The sequence below is a fragment of the Oncorhynchus mykiss genome, chromosome 28, assembly GCF_057628025.1.
Source record: "Oncorhynchus mykiss isolate SJ-2025 chromosome 28, ASM5762802v1, whole genome shotgun sequence".
NCBI classification, from domain to species: Eukaryota; Metazoa; Chordata; class Actinopteri; order Salmoniformes; family Salmonidae; genus Oncorhynchus; species Oncorhynchus mykiss.
In genome coordinates, this window is record NC_143049.1 from 23,494,006 (window position 1) to 23,520,035 (window position 26,030).

General features: G+C 40.9%; 1 protein-coding gene across 1 annotated transcript in view; it reads left to right on the forward strand.

Moving 5' to 3' along the window:
* Positions 1-26,030, forward strand: part of brinp2 (BMP/retinoic acid inducible neural specific 2) — a 120,818-nt gene that overhangs the window by 70,210 nt on the left and 24,578 nt on the right. The window contains exon 6 of the mRNA XM_021589513.3: positions 9,526-9,762. Within this exon, the coding sequence (XP_021445188.1) occupies positions 9,526-9,762 (237 nt within the window). The remainder of the gene's footprint in view (positions 1-9,525; positions 9,763-26,030) is intronic.

The following is a 26,030-nucleotide window of genomic DNA, read 5'->3' on the forward strand; positions in this document are numbered from 1 at the left end:
CTAATCTACCGCGTCTGAATCAGCAGCCTCCATTGGCTGGTTAATGAACTGAATCAGGTTAGTTACAACTGGGGTTGGAGCAAAAACCTATGAGAAGGTAACTCAAGAACAGGGTTGGAATGTCCTGACCTAGGACACCAACAGTCAGCCAGGTTTTCATAAAATAACATATAGGCACATACAATACCTTTTATTGCACATTTAGGCCTAATTAAATTGATGCATTCGGTGATGTTCAACTTCAATTCACTGGCACTATGAAGAATAGCTTAACCATACTAATTGATAGCCTAATATATACTTGAATATACTTTTTGGGAATTTACTAGATTGACTCATTGCTAGACAAGATATTACTAGATACAGATTACCAAGCATAGCGGTTGCCCTCACTTGCTCGCCTGCTCCTCTTTTTCTTTGCTATGAAAGATTCTAGTATGTGTTTGGTCTTCGGTCTGTTGCATGTAGAAAAAGCTCAGCCTACTCATTGGTAGCCCCTACTTTAGGCTAGTGAACTTCCATTAGACATCGCAAGCCAAGAAATTGAAAAATAGAGCATTTAGATATCCTATAGCCTACATCTTTTGATTACAGATGCTCGTACAGTCTGCCTAACTGTCTGCTTGCCTGCATAACTTCCTGGAAATGCACATCCCATCCCATCTCTCTCTCCCTCGCTAGCTCGCGCTTTCTTTACTGTGAGAGATACGATCTCTCGAAGTAGACTACGGCAAATAGTTTCCTCTGTTGCAAAAATACTGGATCTTAGGAGTCGATTCCTAGCGGAATCTAAGCTTGACACCCAGAAATAATGAGTTGACACCGGGAGTCGACGGGCAAGGAGTTGATTAATCTATTATTTTTGAGTCGACTCCCCTCCACTACTTTTACTCTAGGTTGAAGATGGGAAGGTTAAGACAACTTAATAATTCCATGAGGAAGTGTTCGAAAAAAATTAAGAAATTCATGGGATCAGCACCGTTGCTGATTATACAGGATTAGCATTGAAAACAATGTAGATTATGTTCAAAACATCTCAAATAAATGAATAGAATGACAGTAAAGCAGTTACGCTACAGCATGTGTTCGCTGAGTAGTTATCTGAAATTCACTACGATTTTGTTTATTTTTCACTTTGATGGTGAACTTTTTGTGCTGCTACCATTCACTCCCAGTCATTACGAATATGGAAGCTGGTCCCAAAGACTTATGGGATATTAGAATCCTCTTATCTTAACCTGTATATTTTTATCCTAGCTTTTACTTCCTGGCATGAGTGCACTCAAAATGGCTGCCAGCCCACCCATTATTTCCATCATTGACTTGAATAAAGACGCCCTTTCTGTTCATTATATTTTTATGTGTTTAATAATATACTCAGTATGTTCCTTCATCTCATTTTATGGTACAGTGTGTTTATGCTGTAAGACAAATTACTTGGAATCCACAAAAATACTTTTTTTGCCAGGAAGAGAAAATGATTTACGTTTCAAATGATCATAACTCTTCAACGGGATGTAAGTGATTATTTAGGTGGATAACCTTTACTGCAAACAGTACACTCTCCAGGCAAAGGCTTTGTATTCCCCCTTGTGTTATTCACGGTTCTTTCCAGCTCTGATCTACACAACCAATGCCCTATGATTTAGATAGGTGTAGATCAGTTCTTCAAAGCTAGCAGTGGACTCTCATTATTCACTCCTCAAGACTATTCAATAAATTCATTCAGACTCCTGCATGATAAAATCTCAGATCATAAATCATATTTGTGAAGCAAGGTTTTTTAAATCCTTGTGTTTGGGATTTTTTTGGTTATGGATTCATCCATCTACTATGGACTAATGCTTTAACGCAGTAAAATAAAATATTTCTTAAAATATTATTTATTAAAATATTAAATTAAAATATTTAATATTTATTTATAAATAAGTCCCAAATGGTACCCTATATTCCATACACGGTGCACTACTTTTGACCAGAGGGCCAAAGGTAGTGCACTATATAGGGAATAGGGTGCCATTTGGGATTCTGACTTTGAATGCTGCTTCCATAACCTGGAGAAGCCCTCAGGAGCCCTGGCTCCTAGCAAGTCCAACCAGCAGGTCCATCATGGCTGCACCGGTCCAGAAGGAGAGGCTAGACAATAGGTGATTGGGCAAAGATCAGACATAATGAGGCCCAGATGGCCAGGACACAGTCCAAGGATGGAGGAACAGCATCTCACTAGCCAAGCTGGCATTCCCATGGACACCACAGGGATAGCTAGCAACAATGAATGGTTTAAAGAACCATGTTTTTATTTATTTATTTTACCTTTATTTAACTAGGCAAGTCAGTTAAGAACAAATTCTTATTTAGAATGACGGCCTACGAAAAGGCAAAAGACATCCTGCGGGGACAGGGGTTGAGATAAAAAAAAAAAATTTAAAATACCATAAAAGTATAGGAAGAAACACACATCATGACAAGAGAGACAACACAACACTACATAAAGACAGACCTAAGACAACAACATAGCAAGGCAGCAAGACATGACAACACAGCATGGTAGCTACACAACATGACAACAACATGGTAGCAACACAACATGGTAGCAGCACAAAAGATGGCACAAACATTATTGGGCACAGACAACAGCACAAAGGGCAAGAAGGTAGAGACAACAATACATCACGCAAAGCAGCCAGAACTGTCAATAAGAGTGTCTATGATTGAGTCTTTGAATGGAGAGATTGAGATAAAACTGTCCAGTTTGAGTGTTTGTTGCAGCTCGTTCCAGTCGCTAGCTGCAGCGAACTGAAAAGACGAGTGACCCAGGGATGTGTGTGCTTTGGGGACCTTTAACATAATGTGACTGGCAGAACGGGTGTTGTATGTGGACGATGAGGGCTGCAGTAGATATCTCAGACCTATAAATTAGAAATTGTCTCCGTATTCTAGCATGGGTAGGATGGTCATCTGAATCAGGGTTAGTTTGGCAGCTGGGGTGAAAGAGGAGCGATTACGATAGAGGAAACCAAGTCTAGATTTAACTTTCGCCTGCAGCTTTAATATGTGCTGAGAGAAGGACAGTGTACTGTCTAGCCATACTCCAAGTACTTGTATGAGGTGACTACCTCAAGCACTAAACCCTCAGAGATAGTAATAACACCTGGGGGGAGAGGGGCATTCTTCTTACCAAACCACGTGACCTTGGTTTTGGAGGTGTTCAGAACAAGGTTAAGGGTAGAGAAAGCTTGTTCGACACTTAAGAAATCTTTGTTGTAGAGCATTTAACACAAAATCCGGGGAGGGGCCAGCTGAGTAGAAGACTGTATCATCTGCATATAAATGGATGAGAGAGGTTCCTACTGCCTGAGCTATGTTGTTGATGTAAATTGAGAAGCGCGTGGGGCCTAGGATTGAGCCTTGGGGTACTCCCGTGGTGACAGGCAGTGGCTGAGAAAGCAGATTTGCAGATTTTCTGACTTTATACACTGCACTCATGGAGAGAGGTAGTTAGCAAACCAGGCCAAAGACCCCTCAGAGACACCAATATTCCTTAGCCGGCCCACAAGAATGGAGTGGTCTACCGTGTCAAAAGCTTTGGCCAAGACAATAAAAATAGCAGCACAACATTGCTTAGAATCATTGAGGACCTTTAAGTTTGCATTGACACATCCATAACCTGAGCAGAAACCAGATTGCATTTTTTATTTATTTGTATTTATTTCACCTTTATTTAACCAGGTAAGCTAGTTGAGAACAAGTTCTCATTTACAACTGCGACCTGGCCAAGACAAAGCAAAGCAGTGCAGCACAAACAACAACACATGGAATAAACAAGCGTACAGTCAATAACAGAATAGAATAAAATAAAGTCTTTACACAGTGTGTGCAAATGGCGTGAGGAGGTAGGCAATAAATAGGCCATAGTAGCGAAGTAATTACAATTTAGCAGATTAACACTGGAGTGATAAATTAGCAGATGATGATGTGCAAGTAGAGATACTGGTGTGCAAAAGAGCAGAAAAGTAAATAAAAACAATATGGGGATGAGGTAGGTAGATTGGGTGGGCTATTTACAGATGGACTATGTACATCTGCAGCGATTGGTTAGCTGCTCAGATAGCTCATGTTTAAATTTAGTGAGGGAAATAAAAGTCTCCAGCTTCAGCGATTTTTGCAATTCGTTCCAGTCACTGGCAGCAGAGAACTGGAAGGAAAGGCGGCCAAAGGAGGTGTTGGCTTTGGGGATGAGCGGTGAGATATACCTGCTGGAGCACGTGCTACGGGTGGGTGTTGTTATCGTGACCAGTGAGCTGAGATAAGGCGGAGCTTTACCTAGCATAAACTCATAGATGACCTGAGCCAGTGTGTCTGGCGACGAATATGTAGCGAGGGCCAGCCGACTAGAGCATACAGGGCGCAGTGGTGGGTGGTATAAGGGGCTTTGGTGACAAAACGGATGGCACTGTGATAGACTGCATCCAGTTTGCTAAGTAGAGTATTGGAAGCTATTTTGTAGATGACATCGCCGAAGTCGAGGATCGGTAGGATAGTCAGTTTTACTAGGGTAAGTTTGGCGGCGTGAGTGAAGGAGGCTTTGTTGCGAAATAGAAAGCCAATTCTAGATTTGATTTTGGATTGGAGATGCTTAACCTGTCCCCCCCCCCCCCCGAAGGCAGCGCAATTGTCTAGCCCAGCTGATTTGTACTGGTCCAGGTTTTGCAGCTCTTTCAGAACATCTGCAATCTGGATTTGGTTGAAGGAGAAGCCGTGGAGGCTCGGGTAAGTAGCTGCAGGGTGTGCGGAGCTGTTGGCCGGGGCTGGGTTAGCCAGGAGGAAAACATGGCCAGCCGCAGAGAAATGCTTATTGAAATGTTCGATTATTATGGATTTATTGGTGGTGACCATGTTACCTGGGCTCAGAGCAGTGGGCAGCTGGGAGGAGGTGCTCTTGTTCTCCCTGGACTTTACAGTGTCCCAAAACTTTTTGGAGTTAGAGCTCCAGGATACAAATTTCTCTTTGAAAAAGCTAGCCTTTGCTTTCCTGATTGACTGCATGTATTGGTTCCTGACTTCCTTGAACAGCTGCATATTGCTGGCACTATTGCCACAGGATGTTTTTGTGCTGGTCAAGGGCAGTCAGGTCTGGAGTGAACCAAGGGCTATATCTGTTCTTAGTTCTAAATTTTTTGAAAGCGGCATGCCAGAGAGAATAGCATAGACATCAAGAAAGGCAGTTTTTCCAACACTTTTGATAAACAAGGCAAAATAAAAAATAAGCCTATAACAGTTGGGATCAGCTTGATCTCTCCCTTAAAATAAAGGATGAACCATGGCTGCCTTCCAAGCAATGCGAACCTCCCCAGAAAGGAGAGACAGGTTAAAACAGTTGGAGGTAGGCTTGGCGATGATAGCGGCAGCAACCTTAAAAAGAAGAAAGGGTCTAAACCATCCGACCCAGATGTTCTTTTGGGGTCAGGTTTCAGGAGCTCCTCTAGCACCTTGGACTCAGTGACTGCCTGCAGGGAGGAACTTTGTAGCGGGGCAGGGGAAATGAGGGAGAAGCATCAGGGATAGTTGCATTAAAAGGGGTGGGAGATGAGGAAATGTTGGACGGGCAAGGAGGCATGGCAGTCAAATAGGAATCCTGACTTAAGGAAGTGGTGATTAAAGAGCTTAGCCATGTGCTTCTTGTCAGCAACAACCATATCATCGAACTTTAAGGGACATGGACAGCTGTGAGGAGGAGGGTTTATTCTCCAGGTCTTTAACCGTTTTCCAGAACTTCTTGGGGTTAGACCCACAGAGAGAGAATGCTCCTTAAAGTGGCCTTTCGGATAGCCTGAGTGCACTTATTTATCAATTGCCTGAATGAGAGCCAGTCAGCCAAATGCAATTCTTGAGGTGGAGTAACTCTGCAACATCACGGTCGAACCAGGGGCTGAACCTGTTTTTAATTATAATTTTCTTTATGGGGGGGGTGTTTGTTAACAATACCACTGAAAATATCAAAAAAAGAAGGCCCAAGTGTTTTCGACAGAGAGGATCAAGCTGATTCTATACCATTATACAGAGGCCAGTTCATGAAGGAAGGCTTGCTCGTTAAAGATTTTAGCAAGCGTCTATTACAAATCAGGACAGGTCGTTTCACTGAGCAGCCATTACGAACATTTGATAGGCCAAAAGGGAAACCTGGGTAAAGCTTGGGTTAGGTGGAGACTGAGAGTAGTAGAATATCACACAATAAAGTTATATGTGGCTTAATGTTCTATTGATAGAAAATATAATGAAAAGAAACTATTATGAATACTTTTTTTACAATCCAGTTATTTTCAGCTAATTAAAAATGCCATAAAAACACTGGATTTTGGTCAATATAAACACAGATGATGCAATCTCTATTGCACCCCAGACTGCCCTTTCACACCTGGACTAAAGGAACACATATGTGAGAATGCTATTCATTGACTACAGCTCAGCGTTTAACACCATAGTGCCTTCAAAGCCCATCACTAAGCTAAGGACCCTGGGACTAAACACCTCCCTCTGCAACTGGATCCTGGACTTCTTGACGGGCCGCCCCCAGGTGGGAAGGGTAGGTAACAACACATCCGCCACGCTGATCCTCAACACGGGTGCCCTTCAGGGGTGCGTGCTCAGTCCCCTCCTGTACTCCCTGTTCACTCATGACTGCACAGCCAGGCAAGACTCCAACATCATCATTAAGTTTGCTGATGACACAACAGTGGTAGGCCTGATTACAGACAAAGATGAGACAGCCTATAGGGAGGAGGTCAGAGAGGAGGTCAGAGAACTGACCGTGTGGTGCCAGAACAACAACCTCTCAATGTGATCAAGAGAAAGGAGCTGATTGTGGATTACAGGAAAAGCACGCCCCCATTCTCATTGATGGGGCTGTATTGGAGCAGATTGAGAGCTTCAAGTTCCTTGGCGTCCACATCACCAACAAACTAACATGGTCCAAGCACACCAAGACAGTGTAGAGGGCACGACAAAACCTATTCCCCCTCAGGAGACTGAAAAGATTTGGCATGGGTCCTCAGATCCTCAAAATCTTTTACAGCTGCACCATTGAGAGCATCCTGACGGGTTGCATCACTGTCTGGTATGGCAACTGCTCTGCCGCCGACTGCAATGCGTAAGGCCCAGTACATCACCGGAGCCAAGCTGCCTGCCATCCAGGACTTCTATACCAGGCGGTGTCAGAGGAAGGCCCCAAAAATTGTCATAGACTCCAGCCACCCTAGTCATAGACTGTTCTCTCTGCTACCGCACGACAAGTGTTACCGGAGCACCAAGCCTAGGTCCAAGAGGCTTCTAAACAGCTTCTACCCCCATGCCATAAGACTCCTGAACATCTAATCAAATGGCTACCCAGACTATTTGCATTGCCCCCCCCCCCCCCCCCCACGCTGTTGATACTCTCTTATTATCGATGCATAGTCACTTTAATAACTCTACCTACATGTACATATTACATATTACCTCGACACTGACGCACCCGCACATTGACTCCGTACCGTTACCACCTATATATAGCTCTGCTGTTGTTATTTATTGCTGCTCTTTAATTATTTGGAATTCTTATCTCTTACTTTTTTGGTATTTTCTTAAAACTGCATTGTTGGTTAAGGGCTTGTAAGTAAGCATTTCACTGTAAGGTCTACACCTATTGTACTATTGCATGTGACAAATAACATTTGATTTGGATATAATACAATGAATCTAATTGTGGTGGTCTACAATCCGAAAGGTGTCTTACAGCACTAGTAAAATCCTTAAGGATAATAACCCTATTCAAATAGGCTTACGTGTGAAGATGAAGTAGATAAACATTGTAGTAGGGTTACTAGAAAACAAACAAGGACAGTTAATCCCATTTCAGTACATCTACTATTATTTGCAACTCAAAGTCCATGTGGTCTATAATAATATTAAATGGCAGAGGTTAATGCCAGTCTAATAAATGTTATATTTTCCAATTCTTTAAAAGCAGGCTGTAGGGTTATCTGCAGACAAGCATTTCAGCAAACACTAATTTGCTTCGAACACCCGCGACAGGAATGTCACCACAAGTCAAAGGTGAAACAAACACAAAGTTGTGTGAGGAGAGGAATGAGCCCTGAGCATTATTTTCTTTCAGCCATCACCAATTATAAACACAGCTTTTTCCAATTTCTAGCGCCTTCTTCAGGTTTGACATTTAAATTGTCAACCCACTTAATACCGCCGTCTCCTGAAGGAAGCTCCCTGCTGACAGAGACCCGGTAACTACTGAGAGGTGGTTGGAAATCTGTAACATTATATGAGCTCTTTTTTGAAATAGAGAGAGAGCGTGTGTGTGCCTTGGTGCGTGTGTGTGTGTGTGTGTGTGTGTGTGTGTGTGTGTGTGTGTGTGTGTGTGTGTGTGTGTGTGTGTGCACATGTTTCATTATATTCTTCTAATGTGTAGAAGTTTATTTTGCAAAAAAGTCTGAAGTCCCCACAAGAGATCAGACATTAGCACAGGAAGATAAATAATATATGGGAAAGTGTTGTTCTTGACAACTGAAGCTTGCAATTCCAAAGAAAAGTACTAGTTGCACTGTCTCCAAAAAGAGGCAGGGATGGAGGGTCTGGGGAGCAGTCTGTTATTTAGCTGTCTCCCAAATTAAAGCTATCTCTGCCAGCTAGCTCTCCTATTGGCTCACAGAACCTGACAGCCGCCAAGGCAGGGAAGGAAGACTGTGACTAATTGTGTCTGCTCTCCACAATCCAGAAAGTAAATACCAAGGAACACACATAAATATTCACAATAAGGCATACAGATTGACTCCCGCTCTTGAAAAATGTCCAAAGTGGTGCAACTGACAGGGAGCCTTTGTCAAAGGATAACATGATCATTAGATTCCAAACACCTACAGCTTCTGACTAAACAAAAACATTTTGAGAGAAAAAAAGCACACAATTTAATGCATATTATTGAACTCTCTGCAATAATATGAATATGTATTGATCATGCATATTTTAAACACTACAAAAATATAATGGGTTTTTAAATTGCTTGTGATTTGATGGTGTCTTTATCCACATTACAATATCACCTATTTTAGGTGCATCTGTAACAATTTTAGGAGATTTGTGCAGGTGTAGATCCATAGGGGAGGCATGTTCTGATGGGTGGCATTGTTTTATAGAACTGTTCCATCTAAATGTTGGTTGCGTCTCAAATAGCACCCTATTTCCTAAGTAGTGTAGTATCGTAAGTGCATAGTTACATAACCTTGATCACATACACTCTGGATTTTGTTTTGCAGTCTCTACCATAATCTCTAATGCCCAATTACTAGCAACCAGGTTCCCTTGTCTTGCTGTGGCTAAACTAACCCAATTACAGTCATTTCCATCTCATTTTTAGACTTACGCTCTCGCTATGGAGGCTCTTTGAGGGATAAACGTGACATGTATAACTTGATGTCACTAAAATATAATAATGCATGAATGACAAGATTCTATAATATTCTCCTCTGTGCTCAGGTTTACAGGATGTCCTTCCAGAATTCCTCCGGAACCGTTTTGTGGAGGCTGCTCTCAGCTACGTGGCATGCAACACTGAGGGGGAGCTTTTGTGTCGTAACAATGACTGCTGGTGCCGCTGCTCTGCCAAGTTCCCTGATTGTAACTGCCCCTTGGCTGATATCAAAGTCATGGAGGAAAATCTGCACAAAAGCAAGGAATCCTGGACCAACTTCAACACTGAATTTATGGAATCAGGTGGGCTATTTGTTTGTTATTTGTTATTCATTTCCGTCAAGCTGCATTTGAAAGCTATTGGGAGGAGCAGGACACAGGTGTGCTATAAAATGCACAAGATCAATAAAAAATTAAAAACAGTTTTCCCAAAATGGCTACAACCATTTTACTCAATATCAACAAACAGCTAGCTAATGCCGTGAATATGTACAACTAGATGTACTGGTGCCTCTCAGGCAGTTCAAGTTATTGGTTGGGAACAACTTTACTGAAAAATGTAAATTGTTTCTCTCGAGTGTGTTTGTAATCTTGTATATTTGTATTATGTTGTATTTGTAAATTGTGAATATGCAGGGCTCCCTTGAAAAAGAGACATTGGTCTCAATGGGACTTAAATGTAAAAAAGAAAAACAGAAGATGAAAAACAAGTGTAGTTTGACATTGGAGGCAGGTAGTGTTCCCCATTGCAATGTTTTATCTAATGTCTATCTGTGCGAGGGCTTCTCTCCATCTGTTGGATACTGTATGATATAGAAAGTGCATACTGAGTGAAGTTTTGAAAGCACAGCCATGCTCCCTTAATTCCCTGAACATCATTTTGACAATACCTGACTTAGCAATATCAGAGCACCTCTCGCATTAAATTGTTATAAGATGCTGCATTGTTGACAGGCTACTGAAAAGGAGGAATAAGTTCCTCATAATTGCAGCACATTCTTGTTCTGCTGACATTGTTTTTGTCTGAAGCCTAACTGAAGCAATTTGTCATGAAAAGGAGCACATGGCCCCTTTCATTCTTTTAGATGGTTGAGTGTCAAAATAAGTAACGCGCAAAAAATATCATAAAAGGCACATGCACACACACACACACACTCAAACACCTTAACCCAAGCTGAAAAATGTATGATGTACAATACAGAGGGAGGAAGTGATCTCAGCACTAAGCATTTTTAATGGGGCAGAGTGTTTGTCTTTTCATGGCTCTCCACTTGCCACAGAGAGCAAAGCATCCAAGGCTCAGTGCGGCTGGTTAGAGTCTGCTTAGTCTGCATGCGAGGTTGAGCTGCAGCAGTTCTAGTGAGATTAGTTGATAAATAATGTGGCGAGGAAAAACTTGAAATTGGTGGGAAGTGCTGGCACATCAAGTATTTCACCCAGCCAAGGAATGATCCAAACAGAGAGATAAATCCTGTCTCCGTCTCCAAAGCCTCTTCTGTCCCACAATGGGGCTTTAATGAAAGCACCCCCAAATATCTTTAGCTGTAGGCCTTCACTCATCAAAATGCATGTGGGTCTTTCTATAAACTAGCGTAACAGTGAGGATTTCCTACACTGGACAACTTGTTACAGATGTCATTGACAATAATCTGCAAAAAATGTTAATGTCATTACATTAAGATTTAAGGGACGATAATGGCTACATTCAATAAAATTCATGAGTTGGTTTAAAACATATGTTTAACCCTTTATCATGGTTGGTGTCTTGATGGATTTGTCCAAAATCATGTGACATAAAACATGACTTTCCTGTCCTTGCATTTATGGCTGTGTAAGATATGATTATATCATATATCGTATGTCGCGTGTCACTACTTCACAGGAGAGTCATTTGAATGTTTCTTGACAGAAATGCCTTCTGGAACATTTGAACTTTCATGTGCCTTAATGACAAACTTAATGCCATCTGTAAATACGAATAAAATGGTTAAATCATGACCCTAGTTGGTTTAGCCACAGAAAAAGTGAACAACCTTCCTGCTAGCCATGATTGGTAATGATAATGAGTGGGTTGGACATGCCCAGAGATGAGTTCGGATTGGTCTGCCATGTAGCACGCTTCTGTCTATTTGAGCTGGTCAATATGTGTACAGTAGGTAATCCTGTCTAGTCCTGCATAGTAACACTGTATAAGTGTTGCTCTCCATTTTCTGGAGACCCGAGTTTTGAAATCAGTGGAATTAGAGTACGATAGATAAAGAGATGGAGAAAACACCTGTCTCCGGGTTAAGCTTTCAAACTAAGGGCAACCATGGCATCTGCTACAGAGGGAGAAGCGTCCATCCATGTAAGATAGTCTAGCTAGCTACATTTTCAGATATTAAACTTTTCTAATTTTGTCAGAAAGTTGTTTTCATTTCAAGTTAACGAGTACTGTTAGATAGGGCTGGGCCATATGGCCAAATTATCATATCATTGTATTTTTCACATTTTTGACGGTATAATGGTATTTGACGGTATTTTATGTATTTGATTAATAAAAGTTCTACATTTGCTTTATGAGTAGTGTGTGACCCTAGGGTGGCAACACATATATTCTAAATTATTTCAATGGGTCATTCTTTATTGGGATTGCTTTATACGGTTCAATTCAACTTCAACCTAAAATAATTTCCTGCATTTCCATCAATTTCTGCATTTCCTGCACTCATTTGAGATCATTTCCACACTGCCACGATATGGGCAAAAATACTAGGCCTTATTTTTAACTAAATGTTGCAATTGTGATTTAGGTCACTTTTGGAATCGTGGAAATAGAATGTTTATTATAATTATATAGTTAGAATATAAATAATAGTGGGAACGAGTTATTGTGACAGGGTAGGAACCAAAGTGATGTTAAATGTTTCCTCAGTGACCCTAAAATCTTTGGCTACTTTAAATCTTTATTCATATAGCCAACATATTCATGCTTCACATATTTGTCTTTGATTTAGAAGATACTGTTGCACAAACAACATGCTGATGTAGGCCTCCACCAGCACTGGTATCAGGCTATATTAGCTAGCTACGTTTGCTCTGACTCAATACTTTAATTAGCAAGTTAGCTAGCCAGCCAGCTAACTAACTAGCGATTAGCATTAGTGGCTAACACGATTTAGCTTAACTTACTAAGAAAATACAAACTAGCTGTTTGCAGATGTAAGAATCACAAACTAATATTGTAATTATAGAATGCTTGTGGATTTATATTAAGATCAAACATTGTCACCAACATTGTTGCATGTACTGCATTGACCATGCAGACTGAGCGAAAGTGTCTCGTGGCCAAGCAACAGCAAATGCGCTCCTTGAGTGACAGGGGTGGGACAAGGTCTGTGTGGAAAGCAGCATGGAAAGAGAGAGAGCGGAGAGGGATGACTCAAGTAGCTGAGTAAATTATAAAAATGTGCGTTACACACAGCATATCACATTTAACAAACCTAACATCAAAATAACGTTATAGAAGGTAAAGTAAAACACCCAACCAGTCCGTGTATCAATATCGGTATAAAGTAAAATACGGTATACCTCTCAGCCATACTGTTAGCTAGCTAGCTAACGTTAGCTGGCTGGCTCGCTAGCTATCTCTGTAGTAATATTATTCATATCTCAGTGCCATTTTCTTTGCTAGTTAAAAAGTGTAATTAAATTGTTGAAAGCATTACAGCCTAACCAGCTCTGCTAGCTCATTTGCGTCTGGAAGTAGCTTTAACAAGTGACTCCACTATGCAAGTAACCATTTCAATATAGTGTTAATGATGTCACTGCGACAACTGTTGATGGACGTAGCTGGTAAATTCGCTCTGGTTAATTACTCTGATTTCAGAGTACTCTCGTTTGAGTGTGCAAGAGCGCAGAATAACTGACGAATTTAAGAACGCTCAACACCTGTTGAATATGGCCGGTGTCAGTAAACTTTGGCAAAAAAGCTTAATTAAGTTGTTGCCAGCAGCACAGTTGCAGTCCCCCAACGCTCTAGATAACATAACAGCGTAAATAGCTCCGCTAGGGCGAGTAAAATGGTCAGTGAGCTGTTCTCTCATTTTTGTCTGGAAGTAGCTAGCAAGCTAGCCAACTTTAGCCAGTTAGCTTGGGTGCTTGACTGCTGTTGTTAGGACATAACGCTCGGATTAACCGAGAGATCGGTGAGGCTAAAGCTTACGATGGTGTGAATGATGCTGAATGGGTGTAGACAAAGAAGAGCTCTCAGTAGGTGTACCAAAATATTCAAAGGCCATTTTCTCAAAAGTGAGGTTACAAGTTTATCAACTTTCAAAGCAAAATTACTTTCCCATTGTTCCTCAAATGTAGTGTATGATACACAATTTTCTAGCTCTGAGTCTCTACTTTTATCCAATGTGAGAAACACCATTTCAAATTTTGCTTCATAAGACCGACTCGAGCCGGTTGGTCACATATTAAGTATGACTCAGTTAAATTAGGCATGGAACTTGAACACTGTTCAAGAAACCTGGATCCTGCTGTGGGACAGTTTGGTATCGAGATATCAGAAATGCAGTGTAACTCTGTAACATTTTGTGTCTCTATATGTTATTTGGTGAAAACAGTTTTCATGGGCACACAAATCCAAGATAGTAAATGTGATTGCAAAATCAGATGCTTATAACCGAAAGTCACCTTACCTTGATACTTACTGTAAAACCTAAATTGATACTCTCGTTAACGTGGTTCTTCAATAATTATGCATAATACTTGCTGGATGCGCATTTGGTGTCCAGCTGATTAGTTACTGTGTGCAATTGTGTAAATAGACTTTTGCACAGCACCCAATGCTATTTCTATTAATTATTCTGAATAACAAATACATTTAAAAATATATATATTTTACTATTAACAATATGATCTGGTAATGAAATAACATGACAGATACATTTAGTTTTCTTTGTTATTTTAAACAATATAAAGGGCTTGAAGTAGCTTACGTGAACTTGAATTTGGAGCCCAGAAATTCAAGTACTGGAATAGGCCTGCCTTGAAAATCTGAAATTTCCTTCTTGAAATGTGGTTCTCAAAAAGTCCTTGTAATTATTGTGTATGTTCTCCTGCTCCCTTATTTGAGAATAATGTGGACATTGCCTGACTAAACAGATTGGATGCATGCACAGCGATTTTTCTGGAGCCTATGTGGCCAATATTGGCACACATAATAAAGCCATGATTAGCAGTAGCATTAATCTCACCTTTGAATCTCATCATCGCTGTTTTTATAATGAGAAAGTGCCCAAAAACCAGGTTCCATTTTTTAGGAAAGGATTTCTGTGGAAAGTCAAGTTGAAGCAAACAAGATGTTGTCGTCCTCATAATAACCACATATGGTTTTACCGCAAAAGAGTAGCACAACACCCATCAATTGAAGTGGCAGTAGAACTGCATATGTGTTGCTCTCCACTTTCTGGACTCATAAAAACAGATCAAAAATGAAATCCTGGATAATAGCAAAACATATTTAATGTAATAATAATTTCAATATCAATGCATTGGTTAGGTCAAAAAAAAAAGCTTGAAAATTAAATTATAAATTATTATATTTAAGTGCTTGAAAAAGTCCTTGAATTTGACTTGCCAATGTCTGTATGAATCCTGCTGGAAGGATGTATAGTCAGTCCTAAGCCTATATTGTTATAGGTGGAGTTATGGGAAATTTGCATATATTCACTTCTTATTCCTCTAAGTACACATGTGGAACTGAATGAAAATCCTTTTTATTTTTGTTTCAATCCAATTTAAAAAATGTATCCCAATGTTACACATTGGCTCCATTATTTATAGAAAGACCCATATCTCCTTTGAACAGATGAAATGGCTAGCTCCAGAGGACTAGGCCAGCCTAGGCAAAGCCTGACTAGAATTATATTTACTCCAGTCATGAATCTATTTTCATTATCAGAAAACTAGATGGCTTGGGAGTCTGGTATAATAGGGCCTTTAAGTATAAACTATTATTGCAACTTCTCCGGGATTGGTGTCCCTTCCATGGGACGGTTGAGCTAACGTAGGCTAATGCAATTAGCATGAGGTGGTAAGTAACAAGAACATTTCCCAGGACATAGACATATCTGATATTGGCAGAAAGCTTAAATTCTTGTTAATCTAACTGCACTGTCCAATTTACAGTAGCTACTACAGAGAAATAATACCATGTTGTTGTTTGAGGAGAGTGCACAGTTTTGAACATGGTAAATTATTAATAAACAAATTAGGCATATTTGGGAATGCAATGAGATATGCAATGCATATGAGAATGCATCATTGAGAAATGCAATGGTTCATCCGATAAGTCTAAAACTTTGCAAATACACTGCTGCCATCTAGTGGCCAAAATCTAAATTGCAGCTGGGCTGGAATAATACATTATGGCCGTTCTCTTGCATTTCAAAGATGATGGTACAAAAAAATACAAAAGAACGGTTGGTTTTTTCTTTATATTATCTTTTACCAAATCTATTGTGTTATATTCCTCTACATTCCTTTCACATATCCACAAACTTCAAAGTGTTTCGTTTCAAATGGTACCAAGAATATGCATATCCTTGATTCTGGGCCTGAGTTATAGGCAGTTAGATTTGGGTATGTAATTTTAGGCAAAAATTGGGGAGAAAACAGCCGTTTTAGGCTCTGGCAATACAACAAAGACTTGATTGTTTACGTTTAAAAATGCATTGATTGTGGTGACATAATGTTTACACTACAGTACATACTGTAGTTATACTTATGAACACACAATACTAATTCAAGTAGGAATTGCAAGACAGTAGCCTAATATTGATGTATCACTGAGGGCAGTAGTCATTTTCCAAATTAATTCCCGCTGCCTTTGTTGAGCACAATCATTGAAATGGCTCAGAAAGCCAATGTCACAGGACATCAGGTTGTAATGAATGCATTCGTCAAGTTGAATGAACCTCCGAAGTAAACAAAGCTAGCAAACAAAGCTATGTCGATGTTGATAAAAAAATATGTATATAATAATAATAATAATAATAATAATAATTGAAGGACTAATGCTTCATATATAATGCCTCTCATTAGTGACGCAATGTCTACACAGATTTCTATGACTGACAAAGCAAAACCAATTTCTCACTCTGGCACCCAGGCTACCCCTAATATTAGTTGTATAGTTGTATAGTCAAATGAGCTACACTTTACTGTATGTAAATCTGCAATGTACACACATTACATGAATCTTAACAGGTTTGTTTACCTTATTGGGTGGATTTTTTTAATCCGTCAAAAATAATCTGTCAATACCTTTTAACTACCATAATAAACAATGTGCAGAAGTGTAAAATCTGCCCATAAATGTCAAGTATTCTCTCAGTGTTAGATTTACTTTTCTTTCGTTATACAGTGCAAATCGCCTAATTGTCACAATGTTTCCATTATGTTAATTAAAACATGCCTTCAAGTAACAGTGAGTTGTTTGATACATAGTACCAACAACAAATAGTCTTGGCACTGCTTCACCATCAATGCCTGCCAGTTGAAATTCCACTGATGTCTTGCCCATTTCTGCATTTATTACCTCAAAAAAGCATGGACTGCGAGTGCTTAGATGTGGCACATACAAATTTTGAATGTGACAGATTTGTACAAACATGAAAAAGACTTGATTTCTTTGGTTCAATAGCTGGCAACATCTCCCAACCTTTTTTGTTATTTTATTTTATTTATTCATAGGATTACATTTGGCAGTTAATTCATCCTGTCGGACGAACAAAACTTCACATTAACTCTAAAGACGCCAACATATTTTTATCTTAAAAGCAGCAACGTAGGTCATTTTTGACCTCAATTGGTTTTGATTGAGTCTGTCAAGTAGTGACACATTTCAATTGATTAACTTTTTGTAACACAAGTTATTGGTTTTCATTCCCCAAAATAAGCATATATTTTAAGATTTTCACACATTTATAGTCAAATTTCATGTTTAAAATGTTACATTTTTTGTTTTTCATGTTTTGAATAGTTAATTTTATAAATGTCACCCATAACAACTTGTGATGGACATTTGGCTGTTATTCATTCAAAGTGTTTCTGTGATACTGAGAGGCTGAGAAATTCAGCTCATTAGAAGTACTGGTACGGGGGCCTCCCGAGTGGCGCAGCGGTCTAAGGCACTGCATCGCTGTGCTAGAGGAGTTACTACAGACCTGCGTTCATTCCCGGACTGTGCCATAACTGTCCCAGAGGGCAGCGCACAAATGGCCCAGTGTCGTCCGGGTTAGAGGAGAGTTTGGCCGGGGAGCCTTTACTTGAATCATCGCACCCTAGCGACTCCTTGAGGTGGGCCGGTGCCTGTAGGCTGACCCAGGAAGCCAATTGAACAGTTAAGCTGGCAGGTGTTAAGGAGCACGGTTAGGAGGACGCATGACACCATCTTCACCTCACCCGAGCAAATTGAAGAGTTGCAGCGATGAGACAAGATCAAAAATGGGGGGTAGGTAAAAAACAAAACAATACAGCAAAAAAAAGAAGGGAAAAATAAGTACTGGTACGACCTAGCCACTGATGGAGCATTATAGGCGATAGATTTTGTGCTCTAACTTTGGAACGCTATGGGCTATCAACTCAACTTGATATAGAGCCATTATTGGAATCTAAATATGTATTTACGTTTATATTTTCAGTGTATTTTTTATAGTGGCTGCCATGCCCCCCAGGGGCCATATCTAGGGTGGCTCCATAGATTTATATCTATATCAATTAATCACATTTATTTATAAAGGCCTTCTTACATCAGCTCATGTCACAAAGTTCTGTACAGAAACCCAGCCTAAAACCCCAAACAGCAAGCAATGCAGGTGTAGAAGCATGGTGGCTATGAAAAACTCCCTAGAAAGGCCAGAACCTTAGAAGAAACCTAGAGAGAAACTAGGTTATGAGGGGTGGCCAGTCCTCCTCTGGCTGTTCCGGGTGTAGATTATAACAGAACATGGCCAAGATGTTCAAATGTACATAGAAGACAAGCAGGGTCATATAATAATAATTACAGTGATTATTGAGGGTGCAACAGGTCAGCACCTCAGGAGTAAATGTCAGGTGGCTTTTCATAGCCGATCATTCAGAGTATCTCTACTGCTCCTGCTGTCTCTAGAGAGTTGAAAACAGCAGGCCTGGGACAGGTAGCACATCTGGTGAACAGGTCAGGGTTCCATAGCCGCAGGCAGAACAGTTGAAATTGGAGCAGTAGCATGGCCTGGTGGACCAGGGACAGCAAGTAGTCTTCAGGCCAGGTAGTCCTGAGGCATGGTCCTAGGGCTCAGGTGCTCCGAGAGAGAAAAAAAGAGAGAAAGTATTAGAGAGAGAGCATGCTTAAATTCACACAGGACACCGGATAAGACAGGAGAAATACTCCAGATATAACAGACTGACCCTAGTCCCCCGACACATAAACTACTGCAACATAAATACTGGAGGCTGAGACAGGAGGGGTCGTTAGACACTGTGGCCCCGTCCAACGATACCCCAAGACAAGGCCAAACAGGCAGGATATAACCCCAACCACTATGCCAAAGCACAGCCCCCACACCACTAGAGGGATATCTTCAACCAGCAACTTACTATCCTGAGACAAGGCCGAGTATAGACCACAAAGATCTCCGCCACGGCACAACCCAAGGGGGGGCGCCAAACCGGACAGGAAGATCACGTCAGTGACTCAACCCACTCAAGTTACACACCCCTCCTAGGGACAGCATGGAAGGGCACCAGTAAGCCAGTTACTCAGCCCCTGTAATAGGGTTAGAGGCAGAGAATCCCAGTGGAGAGAGGGGAACCGGCCAGGCAGAGAGAGCAAGGGCGGTTCGTTGCTCCAGTGCCTTTCCGTTCACCTTCACACTCCTGGGCCAGACTACACTCAATCATAAGACCTACTGAAGAGATGAGTCTTCAATAAAGACCTAAAGGTTGATGAGTCTGCGTCTCTCACATAGGTAGGCAGACCATTCCATAAAAATGGAGCTCTATAGGAGATTAATTGTCAGACTCAACAGAAGATCTCTTTGTTTCTTGGGACCTAGAACAAGTATCTCTGTTTTGTCCGAGTTTAAAAGTAGAACATTTGCAGCCATCCACTTCCTTATGTCTGAAACACAGGCTTCCAGGGAGGGCAATTTTGGGGCTTCACCATGTTTCATTGAAATGTACAGGTGTGTATCATCCGCATAGCAGTGAAAGTTAACATTATGTTTCCGAATGACATCGCCAAGAGGTAAAATATATAGTGAAAACAATAGTGGTTCTAAAACGAGCCTTGAGGAACACCGAAATGTACAGTTGATTTGTCAGAGGACAAACCATCCACAGAGACAAACTGATATCTTTCCGACAGATAAGATATAAACCAGGCCAGAACTTGTCCGTGTAGACCAATTTGGGTTTCCAATCTCTCCAAAAGAATGCGGTGATCGATGGTATCCAAAGCAACACTAAGGTCTTGGAGCACGAGGACAGATGCAGAGCCTCGGTCTGACGCCATTAAAGGGTAATTTACCACCTTCACAAGTGCAGTCTCAGTGCTATGATAGGGTCTAAAACCAGACTGAAGCATTTCGTATACATTGTTTGTCTTCAGGAAGGCAGTGAGTTTTTTAGGCAGCTTTTTAAAAAAATGTTGAGACCAATGGGAGAATCGATGTAGGCCGATAGTTGTTTATATTTTCTGGGTCAAGGTTTGGCTTTTTCAAGAGAGGCTTTATTACTGCCACTTTAGTGAGTTTGGTACACATCCGGTGGATAGAGAGCTGTTTATTATGTTAAACATAGGAGGGCCTAGCACAGGAAGCAGCTCTTTCAGTAGTTTAGTTGGAATAGGGTCCAGTATGCAGCTTGAAGGTTTAGAGGCCATGATTATTTTTCATCAATGTGTCAAGAGATATAGTACTAAAAATCTTGAGTCTCCCTTGATCCTAGGTCCTGGCAGAGTTGTGCAGACTCAGGACAACTGAGCTTTGGAGGAATACGCAGATTTAAAGAGGAGTCCGTAATTTGCTTTCTAATGATCATGATCTTTTCCTTAAAGAAGTTCATGAATTTATCACTGCTGAAGTGAAAGCCATGTCTTGGGGAATGCTGCTTTTTAGTTAGCTTTACGACAGTATAAAAATACGTTTTGGATTGTTCTTATTTTCCTTAATTAAGTTGGAAAAATAGGATGATCGAGCTGCAGTGAGGGCTCTTCGATACTGCACAGTACTGTCTTTCCAAGCTAATAGGAAGACTTCCAGTTTGGTGTATTTCCATTCCAATGTTCTGGAAGCTTGCTTCAGAGCTCAGGTATTTTCTGTAAACAAGGGAGTTACTTTCTTATGACAAATATTTTTTGTTTTTAGGGTTGTGACTGCGTCTAGGGTATTGCACAAGGCTAGATTGAGTTCTTCAGTTAGGTGGTTAACAAATTTTTGTACTCTGACATCCGTGGTTAGGCGGAGGGAGTCTGGAAGGGCATCTAGGAATCTTTGGGTTGTCCGAGAATTTATAGCACGACTTTTGATGATCCTTGGTTGGGGTCTGAGCAGATTATTTGTTTCGATTACAAACGTTATAAAATGGTGGTCTGATAGTCCAGGACTATGAGGAAAAATATTAATATTCACAACATTTATTTTACGGGACAAAACTATGTCCAGAGTATGACTGTGGCAATGAATAGGTCATGTTGGACAAAACCCAATGAGTCGATGATGGCTCCGAAAGCCTTTTGGAGTGGGTCTGTGGACTTTTCCATGTGAATATTAAAGTCACCAAAAATGAGAATATTGTCTGCCATGACTACAAGGTCCGATAGGATTTCAGGAAACTGTGAGGAACGCTGTATATGGCCCAGAGGCCTGTAAACAGTAGCTATAAAAAGTGATTGAGTAGGATTGATAGGAATTTTATGAATAATGACTAAACAATATCTACATTTTAAATAGAACTATAACTAATTAAACTCTACTCTGTTTTATTATATCTGATTAATAATGTTAATTCATAAGGAAGGGATTGTGCAGCATGAAACAGGGGGTAATTAAACATAATAAATACCATTCCAGCTAGGTTGGGGAGGAATGGATTGTGGGTTTTAAGTAAGCAGAAAGGATAGTTAACCTAAGGTTGAACCGACTCAACTTAGCTCTGGGATGTTTAGATAAGGCAGTGAGTGTCTCCCTAGGTTTTTCATTATCTGGAACTGTCTGCTGAATAGTGATAGATGAAGACTTCAGAAGTTAATCTTGATATAAGTGTGTGTCTGGAGTGCGCTAGCTAGGGGGTTGGAATACACTTTTGAACCTACTTTGTCCTGGTAGATAGGAGGAAGGACATTTTATAACCTATGACGTCATATTTTGTATATAAACTGTTGTTCGTGGTTTCATGGCAGTGCGCTCCGAGAATAAATACTATTATCTAATTTTGATAAAACTGGTCTCTGTCTATTTTATGCAAATAAGAATCTTACAAATTCTCCTAAAATAGACTAAGTGAATTTAATTAATGAACACATATAGGAATTATGAAATTCCGATGACAAGGCTGCAAAGATTTCATGACTAGAAGCTCAAATGACGAAAACGTGTTTTTTTTTGTAAATTGACATTTGCTATCAGAAATGTTAGCAACACCTCCGCCTTTGAGGGATGCATGGGTGATATGGTCTCTAGTGTAACCAGGAGGTGAGGCCTCATTTAACACAGTAAATTCATCAGGCTTATGCCATATTTCAGTCAGGCCAATCACATCAAGATTGTGATCAGTGATTAGTTCATTGACTATAACTGCCTTGGAAGTGAGGGATCTAACATTAAGTAGCCCTATTTTGAGATGTGAGGTATCACAATCTCTTTCAATAATGGTAGGAATGGAGAAGGTCTTTATTCCAGTGAGATTGCTAAAGCGAACACCGCCAAGTTTAGTTTTGCCCAACCTAGGTTGAGGCACAGACACTCATTGTCTCAATGGGGATAGCTGAGCTGACTACAATGACTGCTAGTGGCAGACTCCACTAAGCTGGCAGGCTGGCTAACAGCCTGCTGCCTGGCCTGCACCCTATCTCATTGTGGAGCTAGGGGAGTTAGATCCCTGTCTATGTTCGTAGATACGATGAGATCACCCCTCCAGCTAGGATGGAGTCCGTTACTCCTCAACAGGCCAGGCTTGGTCCTGTTTGTGGGTGAGTCCCAGAAAGAGGGCCAATTATCTACAAATTAAATTTTTTGAGAGGGGCAGAAAACAGTTTTCAACCAGCGATTGAGTTGTGAGACTGCTGTAGAGCTCGTCACTCCCCCTAACTGGGAGGGGGCCAGAGACAATTACTCGATGCCGACACATCTTTCTAGCTGATTTACACGCTGAAGCTATGTTGCGCTTGGTGACCTCTGACTATTCATCCTAACATCGTTGGTGCCTACGTGAATAACAATATCCCTATACTCTCTACACTCGCCAGTTTTAGCTTTAGCCAGCACCATCTTCAGATTAGCCTTAACGTCAGTAGCCCTGCCCCCTGGTAAACAGTGCTGGATGATTCGTTTTAAGTCTAATACTGCGGTTAACGGAGTCGCCAATGACAAAGGTTTTCAATTTGTCAGAGCTAATGGTGGGAGGCTTCGGCGTCTCAGTCCCTGTAACAGGAGGAATAGAGACCAGAGAAGGCTCGGCCTCTGACGCCGACTCGCTGCTTAAATGGGGAGAACCGGTTGAAAGTTTCTGTCAGCTGAATGAGCGACACAGGTTGAGCATTCCTACAGCATTTCCTTCAAGAAGCCATGAGAAAGTTTGTCCGGCTGTGGGGACTGTGCGAGGGGATTTATACTACTATCTGTACTTACTGGTGGCACAGAAGCTGTTTCATCCTTTCCTACACTTAAATTACCCTTGCCTAACGATTGCGTCAGAAGGTGGGCTTGCAGCACAGCTATCCTCGCCATAAGGCGATCATTCTCCTGTATGTTATGAGTACAGCGACTGCAATTAGAAGGCATCATGTTAATGTTACTACTTAGCTTAGACTGGTGGAGGTCCTGACGAACCACGCCCAGATAAAGCATCCGGAGTGAAAAAGTTGAATGAAAAAAGTTGAGCGGGGGCTTTGTCAAGCAACTATCTTATACATCTACCTTTGTGACAACATTTTCAGCTTAGCACCACTTGTAAACAAATTGGATATTATTTTTCATTCTTCCAAATTAACACATAAATCATCGTAAATTTGATTTTTTGTTGGTTACTAGTCACTTGACAAAGCCCAAAAATTTCGAAATTACATTTTTAACCGCTGTTGGCGCTTTTGGGGTTAAATTGCATCCAGGACATCCATGCATCTTCAATACCTTAGCATTTTGTACATGTCTTAGTGGTGTTTTCTATAAGAGGGGATTATAATGTCGAGTACATGGCAGATTCTCCCTACAGCAGAAATGCAGCTCTTAGCCCAAAGCAAAACTTCATACACTGCTCAATAGTGCTTCTCCAGCAGCCAATTCAATGTAATGCATACAGCCACGGAACTTGCAAGAGACATAGCCTATGTATTGGTACAGTGCATTCCGAAAGTATTCTGACCCTTTCACATTTTTCACATTTTGTTACATTACAGCCTTATTCTAAAATTGATTAAAAAATAATTATTATCATCAATCTACACACAATGCCCCATAATGACAAAGCAAAAAATAAAAAACTGAAATACCTTAATTACCTAAGTATTGAGACCTTTAGCTATGAGACTCGGAATTAAGGTCAGATACATCCTGTTTCCATTGATCATCCTTGAGATGTTTCTACAATTTGACTGGAGTCCTTTTTTTTATTCTATTGATTGGACATGATTTGGAAAGGCACACACCTGTCTATATAAGGTCCCACAGTTGACAGTGCATGTCAGAGCAAAAATCAAACCATGATGTCGAAAGCATTGTCTGCAGAGCTCCGAGACAGGATTATGTTGAGGCACAGGTCTGGGGAAGGGTACAAGAACGCAGTGGCCTCCATCATTCTTAAATGGTTGCCCGGCCAAACTGAGCAATAGGGAGAGAAGGGCCTTGGTCAGAGAGGTGACCAAGAACCCAATCGTCATTCTGACAGAGCTCCAGTTCCTCTGTGGAGATAGGAGAACCTTCCAGAAGAACAACCATCTCTGCAGCACTCCACCAATCAGGCCTTTATGGTAGATTGGCCAGATGGAACCACTCCTTAGTAAAAAGGCACATGACAGCCCGCTTGGAATTTGCTAAAAGGTACCTAAAGGACTCACAGACCATGAGAAAAAATATTCTCTGGTCTGATGAAACCAAGATTGAACTCTTTGGCCTGAATGCCAAGCGCAATGTCTGGAGATCCTTGATGAAAACCTGCTTCAGAGATCTCAGGATCTCAGACTTAGGCGATGGTTCACCTTTCAACAGGACAACGACTCTAAGCACACAGCCAAGACAATGAAGGAGTGGCTTCGGGACAAGTCTCTGACTGTCCTTGAGTGGCCCAGCCAGAGCCTGGACTTGAACCCGATCTAACATCTCTGGAGAGACCTGAAAATAGCTGTGCAGCAACACTCCCCATCCAATCTGACAGAGCTTGAGAGGACCTGCAGAGAAGAATGGGAGAAACTCCCCAAATACAGCTGTGCCAAGCTTGTAGTGTCCTATTCAAGAAGACTTGAGGCTGTAATCACTGCCAAAGTTGATTCAACAAAGTACTGAGTAAAGAGTCTGAATACTTATGTAAATGTCATATTTACGTTTCTAAAAACCTATTTTTGCTTTGTCATTATGGGGCATTGTGATTGATGAGGGAAAAATTATGTAATCCATTTTAAAATAAGGCTGTAACATAACAACATGTGGAAAAAATGAAGGGGTCTGAATACTTTCCAAATGCACTGTAACGGTAGATGTTGCATGTTGCACATGTCAGTAATATGATTGGAGCTATAATTCTACCGTGAACTTATGCTGATACAGTGCCACATAGATCAACACTTTCTAATTGTTAGTATACAGACTAAGAGATCTAGTCAAGCTCACACAAACACTACGCACAAGGAACTCAATTATAATAAATATTTTGGTAAAATATGAGGTTTGCCAAAAGTTGAAATTCAGCTCTGGAAATCTACACCCATTGTATTAATAGTTTTGTGATGCTTTGGGATACTTTGATCCCTGTGATTTTACATTCTGTGCAGACTTCACATGTCGATTCCGGAGGCACATAAGTTTGCTCACATGATCAGAGACCACAAAGCACACGCCTGCCTTAACTCAAGCAGCAGTGGCAGCAAAATAAGAATGTGTGCTATATTTCAAACGAGTGAAATGAAATACAACAAAAACATGGAGAAACATGGATTAAGGCACAGGGGTAGAGACAAACAGTAACTTGAGAAAAGTATTTGAAGCACTTTCAGCTCACCATTGGAGCTCAGGGACTGTGATGGTGGTTTTACTTGTGTGCTGCTGACCCCTAAAGCTCTTTGTGATCCCTGAGGACCACTAGCCCACCATGCACTCGGACTGGAGGACAAC